Source organism: Parasteatoda tepidariorum, chromosome 12 (assembly GCF_982258835.1).
Source record: "Parasteatoda tepidariorum strain Cologne lab strain chromosome 12, Ptep-v5.0, whole genome shotgun sequence".
Taxonomy (NCBI): Eukaryota; Metazoa; Arthropoda; class Arachnida; order Araneae; family Theridiidae; genus Parasteatoda; species Parasteatoda tepidariorum.
Genome location: NC_141766.1, coordinates 54356075 through 54382558, shown reverse-complemented (window position 1 = coordinate 54382558; position 26484 = coordinate 54356075). Strand labels below are relative to the sequence as shown.

General features: G+C 27.4%; 1 protein-coding gene across 1 annotated transcript in view; it reads left to right on the top strand.

Annotated features, from left to right (window-relative positions):
• LOC107444942 (WD repeat-containing protein 20) overlaps nt 1-25877 on the top strand; it is a 33856-nt gene extending 7979 nt beyond the window's left edge. Inside the window, exons 3-4 of the mRNA XM_016059573.5 lie at nt 1390-2637; nt 7626-25877. Coding sequence (XP_015915059.1) covers nt 1390-2637; nt 7626-7688 — 1311 coding nt within the window. The 3' untranslated portion in view covers nt 7689-25877. The remainder of the gene's footprint in view (nt 1-1389; nt 2638-7625) is intronic.
• Nucleotides 25878-26484: the final 607 nt, after the last annotated feature.

Genomic DNA, 26484 nt, shown 5'->3' with positions numbered 1-26484 from the left:
ATTTTTACTATTTTTTAAAAAAAAATCATGGAAAATCAGGGATTTAGGTCTCCGAAAAATTTAATTTTTAAAATGGAATCTCCCTCCCCCCAATTTCATCCTGTTCCAAATATCTGAATTTCTAACAAAATCACCACTCAGTCATATTTTATTTGAATATAAAATGATTTTATCATGTTCTTTAAAAATTATGGTGTTCTTTCAAAAAATGAAAGAAAAAATATCATTTCTAGAGCAAATTATTCTTTAAACTCTGCTGTGATTTAAGAATTTTTATTATTATTGTTTTTTAATTTTATCAATTTAAAATTCTAGTTGTAGCAAACCAGTTATTAGCGAAATTTTTTTATTCCGAAATGAACAGAAAAATCAGGAGTATTTCTTTGCTTTCTGATGAACAAGAAAAGTATCTTTAGAATATAATTCTGCAGGAAAAAAAATTTTTGCTTTTGTATTTTTTTCAGCTATTTTATTGTTTCAACTCTTTCCTTACTCTGTTTTTTAAGTTTAAAATCTATAAATATGAAGATGAAGAGTATAATAGTTTTGGTTATACCTATTTCAAATAATGTTATTATAATGCTTTTTTAAATTTATTGTTGGAGAAAATAGCAACTTCGTTAAGTCATGAAAAATTCCTGGAATTAGTCATGGAAAATCTAAAATGTAGCAAATACCCTGTATTCTATCTCTCAGGAATTTTGTCCAATTTTGCTCACATTTTGTATTTTGTCTTGTAAAATTATATTCTTGAAAATAATACAAAAGTTTGTATACCTTACAATTAAATTTTTTTTACTATTATTAAATAAAATAAATATTTACTATACACACAAAATATTTACTATACAGTGTGAAAAAAAACCCCACATTTAAAAAAAAAAAAAAAAGAACTCATTTTTTTCGCACCATGGTGAAATGGCAAATTTCGTTTTGTCTGATAACAAATTTTTTTTTCATATTGTATTGGAAATCAGAATAAGATAAAACAAAAATTTGAAACCGGGTAAAAATAAAAAAGAAGCAGAAATTAGCAGTAAAACGGAAGATTCTCATCCCTGCATGCTTCTTTTCAACTAGGCGCAAATGTAAAAAAAAAAAAAAAATTCCGACGAGGGAAAAAAAGGTTTGTTTATTTTGATTGTTAAAAAGTGTTTGAAAAAAAAATCCTTCTGGTAAACAAACGTCCAGATATGGTACTTCACACTACATTTATATTTAAATAAAATAATATCTTTATTTGATCAATAGAATTTTCGACAGAAGTTTTGAATAGTAACCAAATATTCATTACCTCTCTTGCGTTATTATCGAAAAATGATTGCTTGCTTATTTCAGTGATTTTCTTTGAAGAAATTAATTGTTTAACTAATAGATTTTATTTTACAGAGGTTGATAGATAAAACAAAAGTAACCTGTCTGAAATGGGTGCCAGGATCCCAAAACCTTTTCCTTGTGTCTCATACCAGTGGACAAATGTATGTTTATAAAGAAGATTTACCTTGTGGAAATACACCTCCACATTATCAACTATTTAAGCAAGGTGAAGGGTTTGCTGTTTATACATGTAAAACAAAAAGTACAAGAAATCCACTCTATAGGTGGGTAATAGGCTATGGTGCTCTAAACGAATTTTCATTTTCTCCTTGTTCAAAATATCTTGCTACTGTTAGTCAAGATGGCTTCTTAAGAATTTTTAATTATGATACAATGGATCTTGTGGGAGTAGTAAGAAGCTTTTTTGGTGGCCTATTATGTGTGTGTTGGAGTCCAGATGGGAAATATGTTGTAACTGGAGGAGAAGATGATCTTGTAACTGTATGGTCTTTTCAAGAGAAAAGAGTTGTTGCTAGAGGACATGGCCATAAATCATGGGTTAGTGTTGTTGCATTTGATGCATATGTATATAATGATTCTGATGTTATTGATTTAAGTGGTAGTGAAGAAGAAGTAAGTCCATTACCTCCTGATAATACTAGTGATTCTTCAAAAACGTTAGCATCAGGAAGTAAATCTGGTTCGGGCAGCTTGCTTCCTAATTCAGTGTGTGCGAGAAATTCATTATCTGGTAGTAGGTCTTTAAATATTACTTCCTATAGGTTTGGTTCTGTAGGACAAGATACCCAAATTTGTTTTTGGGATTTGACTGAAGATGTTTTAAAACAACCTATAGGGAGGACTAGAACTAGTATGTTGCTCAATAGTCCAAGTACACATCCTCCAAGCTTAAGTAAATGTAATAGTGTTGGAAATGCGCAAGCTAATTGTTGTCCAAAAGAAACTCCACTTGTGGATGGAAATTTAACTTTGCCAAGTCTCAGTATAGGAAATAAAAGTGCAACATTGGAAAAAGAGAAAAAGTCTGACAAAGAACATAAGAGAAACTTTAGTCTTGCTTCAAGGAATGCTGATAAAAATAGCCTTAATAAATCCAACCAAAGTAAGGTGTTGGATGATCCTGTGAAATTAATAGGAACTCCTGTTTGTCCTCGGAGAGATGAAGTTTCTATGCTAGAACCTCTTATATGCAAAAAAATAGCACATGAAAGGTTAACTGCATTAGTTTTCAGGGAGGACTGCTTTGTTATTGCCTGCCAGGAAGGTTTTGTCTGTACCTGGGCAAGACCTGGTAAAGGGGTAAGTTCAATTAACCTTTATTGATATAATATCCAAGGTTATTATATATAATTTTTGTTCTTGTATTTCTCTATATAGTGCCACAATGAGCTCCCTTGTTTTATTTCCATTTTTTTTTAGCCTTATTTATTTATTGTTAATCTGTGAGACTACAATTTGTTATGCCTAAATGCTAAGATTTAATTGTTATAAATGGGTAAGAGACATGAATAAATTTACTATGAAAAAACTCTAGAACATCAACCACAAAAATTTTTCTACTTTGTCTTAAATTTTTGTTTTCAGTTGGAGATATGATTTTTGTGCTTAACATGAGAATATGGATTCAAATAAAAAATAATTTTTCACAGAAGAGGCAGAGTGCTCAGGTGCCATGTTTTCCATGAAGCTCTTAATTTCCTCATGCTCCCCTCTTAAGTTTTTTTATAGTCTTTAAAATTTTTCAGGCTTGAAATAAAAAGATAATATTTTGAGTTTTTTATTTCTGGATGATTCTACAAAAACAAATAGTTTTTATGTCTGATATATTTTATTAAATTTTGGTTTATTTATTTTTATTCTAATATCTAATAATTATTTCTTACTAATCATACTGTTATCTAAAATTCATTTTTATTTTTTATAAATAAAATATGTTCTTTTTAATAATAATAATTATTGGGCCTTTTTATTATACAAATTTTAAATTGAAATTTGATACTCAAAAGCATGCATAAATATATAGTAAAATTGCAGGTACTAGAACTTTAAAGGAGCTGAAGTTTCATCTTATTAAATATGAGCAAAGTTGGAACATCAAAAAATTTTTGGCTCTCTGTCCTTTTTAAGATTGTTTTAAATAACTATTCACTTACTGTTTTAAACTGCATTTATCGTTCAGTTTAGTCATATTTTAATCTTTCAATTATCTATGGCATACCATATGTATTATTTTAATGCTCAAATGACCATTTTTTAGTTAGAGAAGGGCCGATCGTCCTGTGTAGGGGTTAGGGAACTGCCCTTGCATCAGAAAGGTTCTGGGTTCGAATCCCGGGCAAGGCATGGATGTTCTATCCTTCTCTGTACTATCTGTCCTTACTGTGGCAGCAACGTTGGCCCACCTTATATGGTGCCCCTGGACGAGTGTCCTACAAATCTGCCCTTCAGGTGCCTGTATGACCTAGGTCATTATCCAGGTGGGCATTGGAGAAAAAAAATAGTTAGAGAAGATGTATTATATGTGGTTGTCTCTTGTTTGTGTAGCTATACTCTCCATAAAAGTGTGCCAAGGATCAGACTATTCATTTTATTTTGTATTACGTTCTCTTGGATGTTTTAAAATTACACTTAAAGTATTTAAATTTTTATGAAGTTTGGAAAATTTGTTAAATTTTTGTGTACATTAAAATATTAAATTTATTAACATTTTTCTTTGAAGAAGGTGACTTTTAGCTACCATTGCCATGCATGCAGTACTCATCCATTGTTTTTATTGCAGCATGAGAAACTCTAATATTTATCAAATTAGTAAAATGTCCCTTCTGTTACATTTCATATCCTCTCTGTTACGATGCATTGTTTAAACTTAATAAAAATGTGATTACAATTTTAAAAGTCTTATATCGATTTATTTTACCTTGAAATGTGATAATTTAAAAAAATTACAAATAATGTTTAGGATGGTCCAAATCACAGAATTTAGCATAAATGCATGTCAAAAGTGTGGGATTTTATTTGTCCCCTTTGTTAGTACTTTCTATTTAATTATGAGGCTCTTTTATTATTTTATGTCAATTAATAAAACATTGCACCCGTAAGTAGCACATTCTTGCAGAATGTTTTGTTTTTAGATACATTTAATATATTTTTTTAGAATAAAATACTTCTGTGATTTTCCCTCTGTTACGCTTGGAATTCAATTCATATATAAGAAAAAAAGCATTTTGTTGCAAAAATGTTTTATTAAAACATCTGAAAATACTTTGAAATAATTAAGAACTTTTATTTTTAGTATGAAATATTTTGAAACTAGTTAATAATTTAGTTACATTGACTCAGTTAAACATCTTAACTCATTATGCATTCCAAAATGAATAATTTAGATTTTTAAAAAAAAAAAAAATAATAATTTTTTAGATAATTTTCTTTTAGAAAAGTGTTTCACAAATTTATGTTAGTTGAGCTTAACTTTGTTATTCTCTTTCGAAAACTACTCATGTTTTCTCGTAACAAAATTTGAAACTTCATATTGTTTCAAAAGTAGCATTTTAAATAATTATATTTTGTATGCAAAATCTAAATATGGTCTCAGGGTTAATTTTGTTTTCTTCAAATAATCAATTGTTTTTAAAGTAATACCTTTATAAATAACTTAATTGTAATTCTTTGGAATAATTGAATGCTTGTTTATTCTGAGTTCTCCCTTGGAATCGAAGAGCAGGGCGCTACCTCTCAGAAAAGGGCATTTTGTGTTTTGAAATGGCTCTCATTTAACACTAAAAATTTATGAAAAAATGTAATATTTGATAACTGACTTTGATCCTCAACAATTTTTAAATGATCCTCTTATGTTATTTTGTGTGTATCTTTCCAAAAATAGTTCTCTCTCATTATGAGAATAAGAGAAAATTTTGTAGTTTATAAAAATAATTAAAAACATGCTAATAGACAATCTCAGGGCATAATTTTTAAAAAACAAACAAACAAGTAAACTAAAAATAAATTTAAAATTGATAAACAACTTGAAAGCATTTTATATAATTTAGGCTGAAAATTATGAGCAAATAAACATTTAAAGTTGCATTTTTTTTTAAAAAGGTATTTATTTATAAAATAATTTTAAGAATAAAAATAATTGAAAAATTTATTAATATCCTCCAGTATTGGTCCTCGTTAAACTGTGCTACTGTAAAGTGCCTGACTTCACGTGCAGGTCGTTGGGCTACCGAAGCCGGGGTGCCATCCCCTCTGCAGAGGATCAAAATTGTGATGGCATGTCTTCGGATCATCCTCAGGGATGTTTCCTAGACCGTCGCCAATAGCCCATTGTGCAGCTCTTGTGCGTTGAAACGAACTACAGCTACAACAACTATTAATATCCTTCCCCTAAAAAAAGAGATACTTATAAACATTTAATGATTTGAGAATAATCCTAACAAAGTAAATATTTGTAATAGTATTAATTAAACTTATTAGCTGAATCAAACCTATTTACACACATAATTTTTCCTGTGTGTAATTGTTATTTAAACAGTAAATTATTTTTGTAAAAATGGAATACGAATAAAAAGGCAATTGTTTTTAAGAGTGGTGACCTACTTTTACCAAAAGGACAATGAGGGCACTTATGAGTATTAAAGAGAAGGCAAAGCAGACCGCTTATGGAGACACTTATGGAGAACACTGGTTTATTTAAGGGTTTTCACCACGGTACACAATCTTTTTCAGTTTGACAATGTGCATGGACTCCGGTTGTAAAGTCATTGCTAATGAAATTAATAATTCAATTAAAAAAGTAGCCAGCCTCTTTCCAATTTATTTTAATTTTGAAAGTGTTAAATTAATATTAAAAAAAAAACTGATCGGCATCTTTAACCTTCCGTTAGACGCGCACTTGTTTCCGACATGGTTAGTCGCGTTGCACCTATAAGGTGTTTTTGAATTTTTTAAAGTCAAGTGAAATTTATTCTAGTTTAAATAGTTAATTGTTACCTATTTAAGATTCTTTAGATAGATTAAGTATGAAAAAACTTATTTAATTACTAAAATATATGAAAAAACTATCACAAATAATTGCACAACATAAAGAAAAACAAAGAAAAGTAAAATTGTAAAAAAACATTGAGAGTCTTATATATCGGAACAACTTATTTCAATATCACATGTTAGTATAAAAATATTATCTTAGAGGCTGTCTGATGCAGAACTACCTTCATGTGAACAAGAATTTTTGCAAGAGGTCTTTACAAATTGTTGTTACATTACTCAAACATAAGTGTTTTCCGCAAGTAGCATAAGTATAATTATTTTTGTTTGTTTATTTTTTTGACATGGCACGCACAATTTTCTTTTCTTGGCTTCATTTTCTGACAGTGAATTTTCTGAGGCTTGAGAAGTTTGCTTTTGCCAATCGAAAGCGAAGTACTGAAGATAAATTTTTCTTGCTCCTGCGTCGGATCATTTCATCCATCACAAGTTGTTTAGCCAATTGACGCAAGAAGGTTCTACGGTTTTTCACTTCGTAACCACTTTTTTCGTATATAACTTGACCATTTATACCTGCTATGTTGAGTAGGGCAAAAAATAAGATAAAATATAGATATTTAATTCATAAAAATATTATATCCATAATACTTGGGTCAATGGTCGCGTTGCACCTGTGGGGTGATTTGAGCCGCTGCAACTCTCCATCGACATGTTCGAAGGTCGGGAGTACACGGACCTTTGAGTAATTCAAAGATAGGAAGATAACATTAGGCTCGCCCCCCGGAAAAATCGATTGACGGCAAAGGAGGTGGAAGTGCAGTAAAGATGCACCTGTGAGGTGCGTGCGTCTAACGGAAGGTTAATAATGTATCGGATTAAAATGGTGTGTCAAACTAGCTGATCAATTTTAATGAGTTGCCTATCTGCACTTAGTCTGCCACTTATTAAAATGGTCTTGCTTTGCAGATCTCCATGCACAGCATCAGACCAAAACCTACAGATACCTGAGTATGAAAATTAGTAAAATGATTCTATTTATCGCTTGCCATTCAATCATATTGGTTTTGTGTACTCCATAAATACTTTTTAGCATGGTATAATTTAGGAATGGGCAACACAAAGCAATTCACACACAACGGAATATTTTTCTGTATTATAGCAAGGTAGACAAATTTTCTCCTTTTTTTATATTTTTACTAATAATTAAATAATATCTTAATCTATAAGCATTTACTGTAAATGCAAACTATTTCTTGAAATCAATATTAAGCAAATAATAATGATGTAATTTCATTTTTTAGATACTTGCTCAACATGTGTCTAGCCCAAGTTCCAGTAATCCAAGTGGAGGAACGGTTGTTTAACACTAGAGAAAGTATAATTTAACATTTTGACAAACTACCTAAATGTTTCCTACACAGCAGCTGTTTTATTCATGCTGCTTATCTTGCTAGTCCCAGTGAAACTTATGTAAAACATAATCAAAAATGAAATCTTGCTTCTCATTCTGGGGCAATAAAAGCATTTCTAAGATATTGAAAAGATTTTCGCATTTCAGCTATAACAGTTAAAAGTTATAAACTTTCAATATATAGTTTATTTTTATGTCTTATGGAAGACTTGTTTTATTTCTTTTACTAAGAGAAAATTTTGACTAATGCACATGTGCAATTCACTCATTTGTAACTCATACATTTACTGAATACATTTTTTACTCGTTACATTTGAGCTAAACTATTTATTGTTTTATATCTTTACTTCTGCTTGATTCAATTTAAATTGTATTTTAAAGAAGAAGGCATATGCATTGTTAGATTTCTCCATATTATTAAAATTCCAACATTATATGTTTAAAATATTCATTATTTCATTTCCTTTTCCAGAACAGTTATCTTTACTGTCAATCTTTTTAATCAACCTAATCACTTATTTTTTCTTAATTACAAGAATTTCCTCAATAATTTGCATTATGATGAAATTTTTATGGCTAAATCTAAATTAAATATTTCTTTTTTAAGGTTTAATATATATTTAAAAAAATAATAGTAATCTAATTTTTGATTTTATTGTAACTTTTGAAAAAAGAAATTACATTAATATAATTTATAAATCATGAGTATCTTATAACTTTTTCTTTCTAAAAGTTTTCTATATTAGTATAAGCTCGAAAAATCTTTAAGTTACAAAAACTATGTTTCTGAGGGGTATTTTCAGTTTTCAATATTTTTATTCTTTTGTTGTATTCAATTTTTTTTCTTTCTAAGATATCTTCGAAGATTTTTTAGTTCATGTTTTGTAAATGATTTGAAATAATTCATGACTGGAAAATAATGAACCTGGGTTTTCAGAATATGTGTAGAATTTTAGTTATTCAGTAAAAAGCAAAAGCAGGGATGCCAATTACTAAATATTTTTAATTTTTGCGGATTCTAGATTTTTAATGTAATGGAATGCACCGTACCTTGATTTTTTAAGGGTCTCTTATTACCTGGTACCCCTTTAAATTTTTTAGTTGTCTTTAACCTCTTAAATTTAAAGCTTTTTTTTGCCATTTAAAATATTTTCATTTTTATTTTGAAGAAACTAATTTATTTGTTTAATATTTAAATTTGGAGTAATCTTTTTTATGATTCTATAGACTGTTAGATTGTAAATTATATGTACTTCTTTTTACTTAGTTAAAACCTTCAAATAAATCTTTGATAAAAAATATCATTTCGATATTCAAATAATTCTAAAAGACTATACAAATCCCACAGAACAGTAATACAAATTGGGCAATCTTGCTGTTTCATTTCCCCATCTCTCTTAGTCCTAAACATCAGAATTCCCTCTTTCTATCGATTTTGGCAGTGGGTGAAGGGCATCTCTTTTCTGGTAGATTCGTGTTTTGTACTAATGCAGGCAATAGAGAAAAGTAAATTGTTTTTCAGCAAGACGCTGCTTGATTAAAAGTTATTTTGGAATTCTAATTTTTAATGTGTATGAACTGAATGAAATTGTTTACATTTTTACAAAATTAATCTGCTATTTTCAAAAAAATCTGAAGTTATTTTGTAGCATACCTGTATATTACTTTTTTTAATGATTTATCGATATTCAAGTATATAAAAATCAAGTTTTAACTTTAATCTAACATATAGTTTATAATTGTGCAGCATCTTGTAAAATCATCGATATCTTTTCTGGAATTTTTGAAGATGATTACAATAAATAATTTTAGACATGGCAAGGAGTCGAAAATTAAAATTAGGAGTAAATAAAGGATTGCATCACCTTAAGAAGCTTTTAACAAAATCTGCTTAGCTCTTTTAAACTTTCTAGTTTATTTCAACTTTATACCTGCAATGATAAGACTAACCATTATAATACCATTGCTTGTCTTCTCATTTTTTTTATGTATTATTGCAATTTAAAAGGACCAGATGATTTCATCAAAGAATTTATATTTAATGTTAAAAAATTTTGCCTTATATTCAAATGGTTTTGTAATAACCTTTCATAACCCCTCTTTTCTGTGAGCAAATGTATATTATTAATTAAATTATTTCAATGCAATAGCTGTTGATATTGAAGAGTTTATTCTTTCAAAAAAACACAATGGAGGGTTTAAAAAAAAAGCAATATAAGTGAACGAAGAATCAATAAAACTTCGTCTACTAAATTTTAGCAATAAAATAGTTAATAAATTATGTATTAGTAATTAATAATACTATATAATCATTACTTTATGATTATGTTGTCTTCCTATTTGTTTATAGTTCCTTAGTAGATAGTTTAAAAAGCATATATTTGGATTGTAGAATGAATAAAATTTAATTATCTGGATTGATATGTTATAAGAAAAAGGTGCACTAGCTAAAATTTTATTTATATAGTAAATAAAACAAATGTAATCCCGAAAGAAGATAAATTAACTTTCCTATAAAATGTATAAAGTTCTCCTTGAACAATTTTTTTTTGTGCAACCAAATAAAGTAATAAACTATAATATTTTAAGATTTTTAACTTCAAAATTCCAGCATAAATTTTCTTCCATTGAAATAACAAGGAAAAACTGATAATAGAAAAAATCTCTCTTGATTCGCCATTCAGTAATGTGGTTTCATTCTGAAGACAAAAATCATAGTGATGTGCGTATTTTATTTACATTTCTCTTCTATGGGTCTTACTAGTGACCAGTGTTACCCCCCCCCCCCAAAAAAAAAAGAAAGAAAAAATAGAGAGTAATCTCACTCTATTAATTTTTAGGAGTGAAATTCAAAATAGGGAGTGAAATTTAAAAAACAAATTAGTAAATTACCGCCATTTTCTGTCACATATTATAACTAATAATGTGTGTTAGAATGACATTATTTCCACTTCATTTACTCTATTGCAATAGGAGGAGGTCCCTTAAAAACAAAACAAAATAAATAAATTTAATGTAGGCTTTTATGCATTTTGTTGTTCCATTAATTTTTTTCACCTGCAAAAAATTCATGTCACAGTTGACACCTTTATTGGAGCATTAAAAAGAGGTTCTTAACAAGACAATCATGAAAGAATTCTCAAATGCTCATTCCCAAGCAAAGTTTACTTGATAGATTTTTTTCCACTTTGTATGGCAAGTAGTTATTGGCAGAGTGACTATTTCCTGAATTTTGAATGTATGAAAGATTTTATGCCAAGTTTGAAGTCCTACACTTCACATTGCTTACTATTATAATGGTCTGAATTTGTTTTAATTTTTCCTGCTCTTAAAGAACTTCATTGCCCAATTCCCAGGCCTTATATATTTGTTCTACTGATAGTATATAGTGGTGAATATCTAATTTAAACAGGAAAAGTTGGAATGTATGGGAAAGGGATGTGATTTTCACCATCTGTACACTCTTGAACAAAAGTCTATAATCTTTATGCCTTTATAAAAAATAATTAAGTCCTTTAAAAAAAGAATTCCTTTTTTAATAGCTCTGCATTTGGGTGCATATTACCATGTATGGTGCTTTTCATTATAATTATTAATTAAATGATCAAAAGCATCATTACTTGCACTTAAGTTGTAGTTGTTTAGATTTAAAGTCTAACAGTACAAAAATTTTAACAGTTACTTCATCACATGTGTTATTTAAATTGGGTTGATTTCAAATATTCATTTGTGAAATTAAAAATGTCTTTCCCTTTAACAGTTATTGGAATCCCTACAGCTGCTTAACTAACAGTGAGTACTAGCTTACGTGCTGCATAATGTATGTGCAACAATATCGGACAATAGCTTTTCAGTTGAGCTCCAACACTATTTATAGAGCCCATCATCACGAATGTGCCAGCTGAGCCGAATCCCAGTACTTTATTGAACATTTTTATTGAACCGAATCCCAGTACATTTTTAGATTTTAAAAAGTTCAAAATTGACCTAAATTATGCCATTTGCTGTTTCATTTGTAATAGTCAGATTGGCCCCAAAACAAACTTTTGAGCTTCTACCTGTAAAAAAGTTTCACAACGATCAGTTTTTTGCCGCTGAGACAATCTGTTCTTTCATCAATTTATTTGGAAATGATAGGGCTATTTCCAACGTTATTGTCAAACATTTTACTAACACTTCAGGTATGGCAGTTTTTTAAAAAAAAAAAAATCTTGGTGAGTTTTCTGTTATGCATGCTTATAGTATCATTGACAGCATTTGCAACTTAATTTGCTTTCTGTTGTATCATTAGTGGCTTAAATTTTGTTTAAACCATTTTCTTTTTACACTTTGTGTAAAGAGTTTTAAAAAAACTAAATTAGAGTTGCTTGCAAAAAGCTGCAGCCTTTACAGAATTTTCAAATGATGCAGCTTCTTGAAGAGCAATTCTTGAACTTGATCAGCTGAGAATTGATGTTATACCAAAGTTGATTGTTGGAAGTTTGTGTTCCTTAAAGTAACCATTACTGTGGTTAATTTATTTTTTTTGCACATTATGCAAAATGCTCTTTCTAATTTTCCATCATATTCTATCTAGGAAAATTCCCCAAACCACTTAGAGCAAAAATTGCAAGCAGTTTGTTTTTAAGATTTTTTAAAATCCAAATCTAAATATAATGAAACATTACTCTAATGTAAATTGTTAGTACAATGCATGAAGGCCAGTGCACAACCTGGTATTAATCTACTAAACCTTGGTTTTCTACACACACTATAAAATTGTAACCATTTCAATGTGCTACTTAGCCATTGTTTTTGTAGAGTTGATATTATTTTGAAAAAAAAAATTTGAAGAAAACAGAAATTGGAATGTTTTAGTTAAATTTTCAATATTCTAAGTTAATATTCTTCAGTTTATATTCTTCAGTTTCAGTTTAGTTAATATTCTTCAATATTTTCAATATTTAGTTAAATTTTCAATATTTAGTTACATTTCTAATATTCTTCAATAATATAAGTTTAAAATAAATTAAAAATATCTTAGTGTTTGCGTTTTAACAGTTAAGGTCATGTTTTGGTTGCTATAAAAAACAAATTTCAAAAATTTAGGTTTTCAATACCATATTATGCCTTTCAAAATCTTTGATGAAATCAGACAATCTTTATTAAATTAGTGTGTTTGTTGAAAGATTATTTTATTTGTAATATTTTATAACAATGTGCTGCGTATAGGATTGTTAATCTTAAATCAATTAAATGTAGTGTAACGTATTTGATTGTTAGAATGAAAATTATTTTGATAAATATTAATTTAAATGTTTATTTTTACTTTATAACATTTCTTCAACCAATATTTATAATAACTGAAGAAAAAATATCTCCAGAACTACAGGAAAATAAGCGAAACATGTCTGAACTACATAAAATAACTTTTGCATGTTGGCATCCCTGTTCATCTCTTCCTTTTTTCTTTTTTTTTTTTTGAAACTTCTATTTTCATATAAGTTGAAAAATTTATTATCAATGTAATCATATTTAGCACCACATTGTGTAGTAAAGCCAATTTACATAGCTAGGTTAAATCTTCGGTTCATTTTGCCAACCATTTCTTTGGTTTGAATAAAATTTGAAAAATGTTGGTCTGATAAAAAGAGGAATGACAAATTTTTTTTTTTTACAATTTTTATTTCCAATTCTTTTATTTTGAAAAAGTTTCAAGTTCATTTCTGTAGTAAAATTAATACCCTTCAAATAAAGCCATAGCTAGAGTGTTATTGTTTGAACCATTGTTGTGAAACTAAAAGCTTGTCAGGTTTGAATCAAATAACATTTTGTTGTCAGAGTATGCCTTCTACTTAAACTACTTTTTGTCGAAAAAATCTAGTCAAAAATAGAGAAGTTAAAAAAGAAACAAGGAAAATGTGATTTTTCAGAAGTTTACATCAAACTAGTTGTGTTTTAAGCATTTCTTTAAGTCATTTTATTTGTTTATCATGTGTGCTGAATTTTATTCTATTTCTTTCCAAAAGGCTTTTATATGCCAATTTAAATTTATCCCTTCATATTGCTTTTATAATATTTTCCCTTTTAAGCTGTTAATGGCAAGTTTTTTTTTCCTCCATAAATCGATTTGGATATGAAATCAAAGAAGTATCCTGGTTGATTTTTGTATAGCAGTATTGCTTTTATTACTTTTTGGGATGCATTGAAATCCCAATAGATAAAATAGTATTGTTAATGTTTTGCGTTATCTAGTAAATTTTTCACATTAAAGGGTATTTTACTACATTTTTAATAGAGTTTGTATACTACAGATTTTGTATGCACAGTTGCATTTTCTAGGCTGTGATATGCAGAGAGCAAAACATAGATTTCACCCTAGAAATCTGTTAGGGAATACGGTAATCTAATGTTTGTAGTAATACACAAATTCCTCATGTTCCACATAGATTTAGGTCTATTTTAAGTTATACATTATTGCACATGAAAGTGAGATAGATGAAAAAATTCTGTACTAAATTTTATGTGCTTCACTTCTGAAAAAAAAGGGGACACTATTTAGTATTTCTGCTATGTAACATTAATAGCAATAATAGGTTAATAGCAATGGCTTTAATTTATTTATTTTTTTGATGGATCCTGTAATCGTAAGAAATCTTAAATTAATAATTTTATGAGTTTCTTGATGTATATTACGTTATGATGTTTTAAAAAATGCAAAATGTATCTTACACTTGAAGTGCAACACTTGTTATTTTTGACATATATATACTTGTAAAGGACTGTGATTCCGGCATTCCTCAATCTCTAAAGAACTATATTGTTTCAATATTTGTTATTTACTTCTAGTTTTATTTTGTTTTTAAAAGATCAATGAATACTTTTATTTCTTATGCTTAAAGTATTATATCATGTTTTTTTTTGTTTTTTTTTTTTTAAGTTCTGTTTTGTAATAATGTCACTTTAAGTAATATCAGAAATATTTTTGTTTTGTTCTTTATTTCAATATTAGTTGTAATTTTAGCTTACTGTGTTATGAAATATAATTGCTGGTTTTATTTATTTTTGTGTAAAAGAATCAACTTTTTTTTGCACTTTAAATTGTTTGTTAAATTTTAAATTTTCTTTCTATCTCAGATTTTATATTTCTTTTAATGATATTGACTGAAAAAATATGAAAAGTAATAAATTTTTTATTAATACTTAACCTGAATGTTTTATTTCTTTAACATTAATTTATCTCTTATTTAGTCACAAAATGTTTTGATTTATCAGTGTCTTTAAATAGATCTCTCATTTCTATAAAATTAAGTTTATAATATCCATATAGTCTTGGTAAAAACAGAAATATCAAATTGCCATCTGTTATTTTTACATAAAATTTTTATATAATATACAGTGTAATTAACTTGGCACTATATTAGATCTGACCTGTACCTGATTATCAAGTGTTGTAAGATCATTAGATGAATTCATAAAACAAGAATGTATGAATTGTGAACTGCATAATTATTAATAACACATAAAGCAATAAAATGGATTAAAACTAAAATTGCATTTTAAGGAAAAGCACATTTCTTTTAAAATTAAGTTGTAATATATTTATATATTACATATGTCTTATTAAGATTAATAAAAACATGATTAAAGAAATGTTTGCCTATCAGGCGGGCTGGTTTCTAAAGAGTTACGTATTAGGTGATAGTAAAGCTTATTTACTTGAAAGTTATGTTTTTTAAATCTTTTTTCTGTGTCCATTTTACAATAACTTGCTGTTGATAATCAAAAAAAGAAGAAAGAACTTAGTTATATAAATAAAAGCTTGAGCGTCACCCTATTACACATGTAAAAAAAATGTAGAAAGAGTTTCATGGGAATTTAATCTATATTTTAGCTTTACTTCTACTTTTTCTAGGGTATTATATCATATTTTTATTGTTTACTTTAATCTATTAGTGTGCATGATCTCTTTTTTTTTTTAGACAGTTTCACACCATATTGTCTTTATTTCAAATTATGTCCAGTATTTATGACAGCAGAACTTACTATTTAATTAATTATGCTGCTTTTTTCATATTCTAGCCATAATTTTTGAAATTTAAGAAAAAGTGTTATTGTGTTTCCACTTTGTTTTCATTCAGAACATTATTAAACACAAGAATAAGAATGTTTTTTTCCCCTTGAACTCTCTTATAAAAATTATAAGATAATAGGTTTGGATAATTTCGCAGTTTGTACTGTTTCTATTGCAATTTTTTTAAACTTTTCAAATGAAAACAAGTTATTAGGAAGGGTTGTTTCAGTTATATTTTAGTTGATATCTTGTCATATAAAATATTGATATTTAATTCACGGAATATTACTGAAAAATTGCATTAGCAGTAATAGGTTAATTAAATTTATGAGTTGTAGTCTTTCAGTGTGCTGTATGTTTGAAATCTCTCTTATAAAAGATTCTAGGTAAAACTCAACTTCAGTCCTATTTTTTATGGAATCTATCTAACCATCATAGGCATTCATAAGCAGAGCTTGAGGCATTATTTCATGTGAATTTATTTATTCAAAAACAAAAATAATAACCTAGAAATTGTAATAATTCTGAATTGGATTTTAAATATATCTAATAATTACATTTTTCTAAAACTTACCTCTGGAAAGAGTGTTTTTTCTTGTATCTTTCATATGTGGTAATGTTTGTTTGTAATATAATTTGGTTTAATGGTGTGGTATATCTTTTACAATACCTAAGTCTTTTAGATAATTTTATAAATTGCTTTTTTCAGAGTGATTTGTGCTACATTTATAGGTCAATTTTGTAATAGAATTTTAGGAAATCCAATTATAGGACTGCTCAGGGTTGTTTATTTTTAAAATTAAAAATAGACTTGTGATTAGTTTTAATGACTCTTAACAAACAAAAGACTTTACCTTTTCAAAACAGAATTTCAATCTTAATTTTTTAAGATAGCAGAAAATATAAATCTTTATTTGTAAACTGTTAAAGAATAAAATACGATTCCATTTAAAACTTAATGTCGTTTATTACTAATGCTTTATGACCAATGTCTCAGATATACAAGTTATGCCCAAAACTATCACTTTTGTCGATCTTCTAGAGTAGCTCTCAGCTTAGCAAAGTAATAACAAAAAATCATGTTGGAATATGGTTAATTTTTTTGAAGCATTTCACAAACTTTTTTTAAATAAATACAAAAGAGTTTTCAGACAATGCTCACAACTTCTTCAGGGTGCGTACCGACACCTTATACTCCTTGGAAATAAAAAAAAGTCTCCAAGGAGTACTTCGAACTACTTAGATTTCTAAATTATTCCTTAAGAACTCCTTAGATTATTGTGTTGCATAGATAAACTTACTAAGTCCGCTGATGAATTTGCTGTCCAAACAGGGAAGCTAAATTATATGACTTAGCTGTCAAAATCTAATAGTTTAAGAAAAACTTCAAAAGAAAAAAATTGAATTGCAAGAGTTAGAAGAAAAAAATAACAGCAAAAAATTTTAATTTTACATGTTACAAGCACACTTAATTAATAATTTACTGTGATTTTTTTTTTTGTTTGTATAAAATGCCTTAGATTTTTTTTATGTAATTCAAATTTAAAAATATAAGATTGGTAGGTTTTTATGTTAATCTTTAACATCTGTTCTTTAACAAGATTTATTAAAATATTTAAAACTGGAAAATGTATTTATGTGTAAAAGTGATAACTTTATTTATTTTTCTTGATAAAGTTTAACAAAGTCAAAATTTATTTCAAAAGGGCTAGAAAAACTATGCAAACTACACATTTTTGCGAGTTCCTTGTAATAACTGCTTTTTAATTTTTTTTATAAAAAAAAACTGTATAGTTATCTTTTAGCACAAAGTTTTTAAATTTTTGACGAGTCCTTAAAATTTTGGACTCCTTGAATTTCTTCTTCTGATCTCTGTATGAACCTTGCTTCTTACATTAATCATGCTTCTGTATTAAGTCCTTTTTAGTGTTTCTAATTTGCAAGTTGTTATCAGTTGATGTCAGTTGTTATCAGTAGAAAATCAGTTATATATATCCGGAATGCTGGGGGTGTTTTAATTTCACTGTTTTTTATATTGCTAAAAATGATTCAATGCAGCTTAACTATATTCCTACTGTAGTATTGAATAAGAAAAGCCCTTTTAGTGTTTTAAGTGGATATTTGTATTTTCACGACTCTTTGCTTTATTTATATAGTAAAGCATAGCAATATATTTTTCTTACAATTTCCTCACCACCTTCTATTTAGTGATATTTCCCCCTTGTAAATAATCAAAGCAAAAAATTAGATAATTCATTTTATCTAATTTTGCTGATTTCGTTTTCATAAATAAAAAATGCATAAATAAAACAGAAATAAAAAAAAATTATCAAAATTTCTCCATTCTACCCCCTAATAAATCTGGCAGGGACTGATTTGAGAATTTCTTTCTCTGCTTTCACAGCCATATTTTCCCTGCCATTTGACTTTCAGGCATCAAGAATTAGATGGATAGCAGTTCAACTTTTTACTGGGAAGAGAGCCTTGCTTTTGGATATTCAGTTGGCAAACTCTCCAATTTTATACTTTCAATTTTAGATGATATCTCAGGATTTCAAGCATTAACTCTCGACATCTCCTTAAATCGTAGTTTAGTTAGAACACGTCTATTCCGGAAATCACCTATTTTAAAAATAATTTTTATATTTTATTAAATAAAAATTAAAACACTTTCAATAAATTCAGTGATTTTCGAACAAATTTTGTCAAAATTAGGTGACGACTAATTTTGTCCAAAGGTTAGGTGGCAGTGGTTGGTACTATTTACAAGAGTCAATAATTTCTTAATCATGTGAACTAGTTATTGATTTTAAGGTGGAATTCAGTATTGAATGCCAATAACCTATTATGCAACAAGGGTCTGACCCTGAAACTCAGAATATAATATTTGTCTAAATATTTGAACTAATGTACAAATTTGTTTAATCTTAAAATATCCTTTAATTTATCTGTCAGAAAAATAATGGTTTACTGTATGACATATTCAGTTAGAACTGATTTATTATGCGTAAGGTTTATGAAAATATAATTTTTAAATATTTAAAATTATAGCCAATAATTTTGTGAATATTTTGTTCATCAAAATTTGTATTTTAACTTTTAAACATATGTACTGAAGGTGTTTAAATATTAGTGTATAATATCCACTTGGGTGGGGGCGGGCTTCTTTTAGAATGTTCTCCTTGCCACAGTTTGTGATACGTTTGATTTGTGTTTACGTACTAATAACTAAAATGTAAAGGGATATTTATTTTGTTAACTGCTTGAATGTTTATGACAAATATAAGATATATTGGAAATTGAATTATCAAGAGTAGTTATAAGACATCTTGTCAAAGAATTCAATATATTCTTTTAAAATATCTTACTGAAAGGTTGAAGTGTGGAGTTTTCTAGTCTTCTTTGTAAGATCAAAATTAAAATTTATGGTTTGAGAAATGTATATCAGTTCTTTTTTATCAGTGACTTACATAATTAAATAATATTTTTTATAACAATGTTGTGTATAAGTTATTTTTTGCTGGTTATGAAACAATGAAATGCATCTTTTTATCAAAATTATTTTGAGGGCTTCATTTAAAATTTAAATTTCTTTCCTTCAATAACAAAATTTAAGTATGAACAAACCCGACTATTTCACAAACTTTGCTTTTGTTTTTCATTTTCTGTCTCGTTAAGCTTAATTACAGAAGAAAAATTTATTAAGCATCAATGTTTGTTTAATAATTCAATAAAAACATTTTAATAGATTTCAATTAAAATGTGTTCTTTATTTGTAATTAACTAATAGCTCTTTCATTATAATTAAGTGCAGCATATATTTAATCAAATGTATTACAAAAATTCATTAAATATTTCAGATATGCCTATTTCAATATGCATAAGAATCATTCATTGATTTTATTAAGAGTAATCAAGTTTCAAACAAGCTAGGCATTTCTGATTGAAAGAATTTGTTGATCAATTTGGGTAATTTTCTTGTAATTGTATTTTAGGATGCTGAGAATATGGATAACATGAAAAATTTGTTTAAGTATGCTCATTGGAAATTAGGATTATTTTCTTGACTACTTTTAATTTAATCCGGATTTTTTAGGGAAACGTGGAAAACTATAATTTTGCTAATGTCCTTCTGTTTATCGAAATTATGCCATAATTTTAGTCCATGCCTATAGTACTCAACAATTTAGGCTTACTCATCAGATTGATTTATAAGATGGAAGCCAATTTGTTGGAAAATTATTAAGTACCCTTTTTTCAATGACAAAAATTTAATAACAATATAATTTTAGTTCTTTTAATTAAGAAAATGTTAAATTCGTATCTGATTTAAATGATCAAATTGTGGTTTTACAACTTTTACTAAGATGAATTCAGTTATGTAATCCAATCATTCAACATATATGTGGTTAAAGGTGTGAAAATGTTATGCTTGCATAAAAAAATTGACTTAATATCTTTATAAGTTCGTGAAATCAAGAAATCATTCTTATTTTTAGAATGTCTTATTTTTATTGTCTGAAAGAGCAAAATTCTGGAAAATTTGGTTTTTTAATTGTTTGATTCTGAGAATTATGTAAGATATAGCATAGAAGAGATAACGATTTCTTAGATGAGTATCTTGCATGATACTTGAATTACTTATGTTTATTTCGTATGTTGCAACAAATTTTATTGAATTTAAGTTGAACCAATGGGTCCTGTTTTTAACACTTACTTTAATATTGCCTGATCATTTTAAAAACATAATTTAATGCTGTTGAAAGCTAGAATTTATACAGTAGAATATTTTAAAGTAACATGCATCATAACAATCCTGCATTAAACTTGATAATTGTAGTAATTGTATTAGCAAAAAGTATGTTGAGATAGTACATAGTGCTAACATATTCTTATTGATTGATCTAGCATCTTGTTAGGTATGTAAAACAAACTTAGTTTTTCCCCCATCATGCTAATAATTTCTCAGTCAAATAATGCTTTTTTTCTACAATTTTAGCTCTGAAGAAATTAGGTTTCTTGAACATTGGAATGAAAAAGCACTTAGAGTGTTTCTGCATTGATGCTATAGACTTAACTGGTTATGAAGAATAAATGCTTTTTTTTAATCTCATATTTTTGGTTTTTTAAAACTCTTAAATTTTCAACAACCGATAAGACAGTATCTATAGCTTCATTCAATTCCAGAACAAGAAATTAAATGAGTTTATATAAACAAATTCTTTCTATAATTTTTATTTTTAAGTGAGTAAAACAATAGTTAATTTTGAAAGCTTTTACACCCACCTTATCAGATAATTGTTCTGCTATTAAGATAATAATATTATAATACAATAATTTCTTTTAAATGTTATAAAATTTTTTTCAACCACACATTAATTTTTCGTTTGAACTTAGAAGAATTAAATCTGGGAATTCTATCTATTAGACTTGTTGCAACTATGCATGGGACAACACATCTGTTAAATATGGTACTGTTTGTTTACTTGAAGGTGTCAATGGCCTCCTTTTCTTTGATTCTCTTGTCCATTTGATGGCCAGAATAAGCCAATTTGATTATGCGGTTTAACACTTTAAAACCTTCTATTGGGAGATATTTTTGTAAGTTAAGGGTAGCAACTACATGATAATCCAAATCTTGGGAGGCTGTTATACACTAAGATCCGAACATGTGATGAGAAACGAACAGACAATGTTTCGCACATCTAATATGTTTGGTTTTTAACTTAGATATTTTTCTCATTTGCTTCAAAAATATACAAATTGGAAATTACAGTTGACATGTTTCAAGCACTCAAAAACAGGCTCCCATTTTCTAGACTTGCCAGACGTGAATGAGAAGAAACAAACATGATTTGAAATATAAAATTGCTGAATGATAGTATTTCAAATCATTTTTGTTTATTCTCATTCATGCCTGGCAGGGCTTTAAAATGGGCGTTTGTTTTTAAATGCTTGAAACATGTTGATTGTGATTTTCAATTTATATATTTTTGAGGTGAATTTAGTTTTTAATCGAATAATATCTTACCTCTTCAGTTTCTTGGGATTATTTATTTAATTTTCCTCTTACGTAACAACCATGGAAGATGTTTAACTGGTTCTAATATGTAACAAGTTCTGTTTGTGGGTGTGTGATGGAATATTTTTATTTCCTTGTGGAGTTAACTCCTAGAGTAGAAATATAGGTGTGTAAATTCCCTTTCCTTTCTTGATAAGAACATAGTCACGTAACACCTTAATGATTTTTATGACAGAAAACCCTTTTTATCTGCCTATTCCTATGAAGGTGCATTCATGATCGGCTCTTGAAACAAAATAACTTAATTAAAAAATAGTTATCTATTGCTGTTGCTTATGTATATGAAGAATAATTCATCAAATTAAAACTTCATATGTTTTGCCGCTATGATTTTTATTATGTTATACTAATATGTTATATTGCAGTTTATATGTTAAAATGTGCCATTAAATATGAAGCTAACTACTTTTAAGCTTTTTAATTTCCTATTAAATAGGAATATTTTAAATCAAATGAAAATTTATCATGTAGATATCAATATTATGCATTTACCTGAGAATTTATTTTAATATTTGTTATGAAATTTATAAGTTTCACGTAAAGCAATGGATTAAGTTAAACATTTAGAACAACTTCCTGATTCAGTATGATATTATTTACTATTTCAGACTAATGTAACATTTCTTACGCTGAAGAAAAATTAATACATCTCTTGTTTCATGAAATTTCCTTTAATTTTCATAAAAATTATTAACAAATCACAAATGATCTTAATCAATTCATGAAGATATTAATTCAAAATTATCTATGCTTTTATGTTTTTTTAATTTTTTTTAAGTAATTTAAAAATACACATCCCAAACTTTGTGTACTTGCCAATGCTTGATATAGTGAAGGTATGAATTATAATTTTTTATTAAATTTCATTAATACTTATAAAGAAAATTATTTATAACTCATAATTTTATTCATTCTTTAAGAAAAATAAAATATCGTAATTATTGTACTGCATTTTCAATTTTCAGCATCTGTGGTAAGCAAATAAATATCCTGATTTGAAAGTGGTGTAGCAATTACAATTTTTTGTAATACAACCTTTTTTTCTTCATAAATTGATTTTTAATTTAAAGAAAAAATGTTTTACATTTTGAATAAGATTGACAATAAGTAATGAGCTAGTAAGAGAACACAGTATTGGATATGTTGTCATTTATCTGTTTTGTTAAATATTTTTTAAAACTGTTTCTTTATAATGAAAGAAAGACTTTTTGAAATCATTTAATAAATTTTGAAAGGTCAACTGTGAAAATATTTCTTATTACTCTTGCCTAAATATGAAGCATGAAACAAGCTTTTTCTTTTATAAATTCAAAAAAATTATGTTGATGTGTATTTTTAAATATATATGTTTAATTTATGATTATTTTCTTATTGTTCTTTAAACTCTAATAAGATATTTAATCTTGTTATCACTTTACAGTTACAATATTTTAATAATCAGTGATAATTATGATTTGATGATTACCTTAATGTTTATAAATTTGAGTAAAATTTTTTTAAAATTTTTTGTATTATTATTATTAAGAGTTATCAATGTTTTCTTTAATAAAGTTAAGTGTTAACTTTATTTAGCCATTCTAATAGATAACAGTAGTTGTGTTAGGGTTTACAAACATTTATTTTGTATAATCACTAACTCTATAATAACTCTAAACATCAGAAATAACAAAGAAAAATTTTAAAAAATCCAAAAAGACACTTAACTCAATGTGAATGATGTAACCTTTTGTTAATGATTTTCAGTCTAAAATGAAACAAGTTCATTTTTGAACATGTTTTCAGAACATGAAAAATAGACTTGCTCTCTGAGCCTATATATCTGCTGAAAGAGTTAACCTTGTTTGTTTTGATTTTAAAGGGGTCAGTAACACTTAATTTTCCTATGATGCAAAATGCAAAACCATCTAATTGTCAAACCACAGTTAAAAATTTCATCATAAAATGTGTCAACTAAACCAGTTGTGATGATACACAAAATTAGTATGTTTTTTGAGGATTCAATAAAAATTTTGGTGTTGAAAGAGAGGAGGAAAAAAACAACTTTTGTTTAGAATTTAAATTTTACTCGGTATTACAGGGACATCTGGTAATTTCTTTTAGCTTTCATTTTGTAAACAACTGATTTGACACAACTTTAAATTAAAGGATTTTATTTTTGAATTTTATTAACCTAGTGGCAAGAATTTTTCCATTTATTCTGAAATAGTGTTAAAAAGGTTGAAAACACATTGACTTATTTGGAGTTTGTTATTATGCTTATTTATTCACCGACTGAAACTAATATTAAATGGATGTATTTTTTTCTATTAAAACAAAAGTTTTTATTTATATCTTATCAATAACACAGTTCTGTTTTTCCAAATTTTTACAATTTTCATTTTAAAATATCATGTTGGACATAGGGAAGTAACTAATCCATTCTATGAATGTACATTCTTACTGAATTCTAGCAAGTGGAACAGTGTATCCATGTAGCTGACAGAAAGAGTATGGCGATAATTTAAAGAAATTTAATTACAGTTTATTTTATAATGCAATGTAGATGAATTGAAAATTAAGTTTTAAATGTTAACTATGAAATAAAAAAAGCAATTTTCAACTATCCTTAGAACAACATATGTCACTAGTTCATTCTCATGCTTCTAAAAAAAATAATCCAGAAATTTTTGCAAAGTCTACTTTTAAATAATTTAATCTCATTACTGTGGTCTTCTATGTGAGCAAAATGTTCATGCTTATGTCCTTATTGGAAAACTGATTTTACGTTGCAGGAAAGACACCAGCTTAAAGTTTCAGGAAAAGCGAGGATTAACAAACGCTCTGAAGGCAAGGTATTGCATACATTCTACCTGAATTTAATGAATGAAATTTAGAAAACTTTTTTGGCTGTTTGATGACTATGTCAAGTTATAGTGTCAGTCGGGTTTTCCAATAAGTGCTTTGCATTTATTAGAAAAACCGGTTTTATATTGTATGAAAGGCCCCTTAAAGGTTAGAAAAGCCAGGACTAATGCTCCAAGGGCAAGGTAATACAACATTATCTCTATCTGAATTAAATACTTTCAAATGGAAACATGTTAAAAAAATCATTTATCACTTTGATGACTAGTGTTATTTTAGAGTTCGTTGCAAATGTTTCACATTTTTCAAAATATGAGTAAATACATAATAGATTAAAAGCCATGATAATATTTTGTTTTGTGTGTGTTTGTAGATACCATCTGTCTTCCAACTTGTACTTGTATGTGTGAAGCTAAAAATGTTATAGCTGAAAAGTGAATAATATTTGGGACTGTATATTGCTCAACAGTTATTGTTTTACATGCTCAAAAATGTAAAACGTTACTTATTTTAATGCAGTTCATAATTTGATTGTTAAATGTTCCTTTTTTTCCTCCTGAAAATGTTATTTTGAAGTTCAAGAACTTATTTATTTGTAATGAATGCGCTTCTGCAATTATCTAGTCTGAACTTCCTAGTTTAGGAAGCATAAAATAATAAGGGTTTGGCAATAGGTTGATGCACTTTTCTTTTGAACAAATAAAGCAATTAACCATTTCTTTACTTCTGTTATGAAATCAGCCTTAAATAAGCATTTAAAACAATAATTTTAATGGATCAAAACTTAAATAATGTTGCCTAATCAATTTATTGTTTACAAATAAATATGCAACAGTTGCAAGTAAATATGCAATAGTAACTTCTATAACATTTTGGTTATCTGTGCAGTATGCAAAAAAAAAAAAAAAATGTACAGAATAATTTTCAGAATTGTTGGTTTCCTTGTAAAAAGATATTGTACATATTTACAGTTAAACTTATCAGGTTGTAGTGTCTGATGTGCCTCAAGTTTCTCAGTGTATAAGCTGTATAACTTGTGTATTATAAAAGAAGGCATACAGATAATATATTACATACTGTTGAAAATAGTTATTTAAAGTGATGTAAACCTTCCTTTGTAAATGAATGTTACAAATTTTTATCGAATAAATTGAGTTTTTTCTTTACGCTTTTCATTCTTGTTTTGAAATGGTCACTTCATCTCATCATCATAAATATGATGGCAAGTTTGTCATGCTAAAAAAAGGGTCGAAATTAGTGAAAGTTTCGCTAGCGGCCACGCGGGAAAAAAAAGTCGGATATTTAAAATTCGTTTTAATCAAGAACTATTCGACTAATTTTGCCCAAATTTTTCTTTTGCATTGTAAAATTATATTCTTTAAAGAGATACAAAAATTTGTACCCCTTACAATTCAACGTTTTTTCGACCGTTATTAAATAAAAATAAAAAACAATACGAATTACTAAGTTACGAATAAATGTTCAGACGACTTAAACAGAAACTGCGGCAGTGCAAGCTGTGCGTGGAGTTCGAATTGACCAGTCATCGCTGGTATTCGAACCTGGTCACCTCATTGGAAGGGGAACGTACTTAATTTAGGTTTTTTTTTTTTTTTTTTTTTTACGATTGCAGATTTCTTTCTCTTATGATCCATGCAATCTATAAGCCAAGTTTCATCGACATCCGCCGACTGGAACGAACTCGTGTTGATCTAAATCATATTGATTTTTTAATTATGACCATCCTGTATATGAAAGTTAATTTTTGTGATA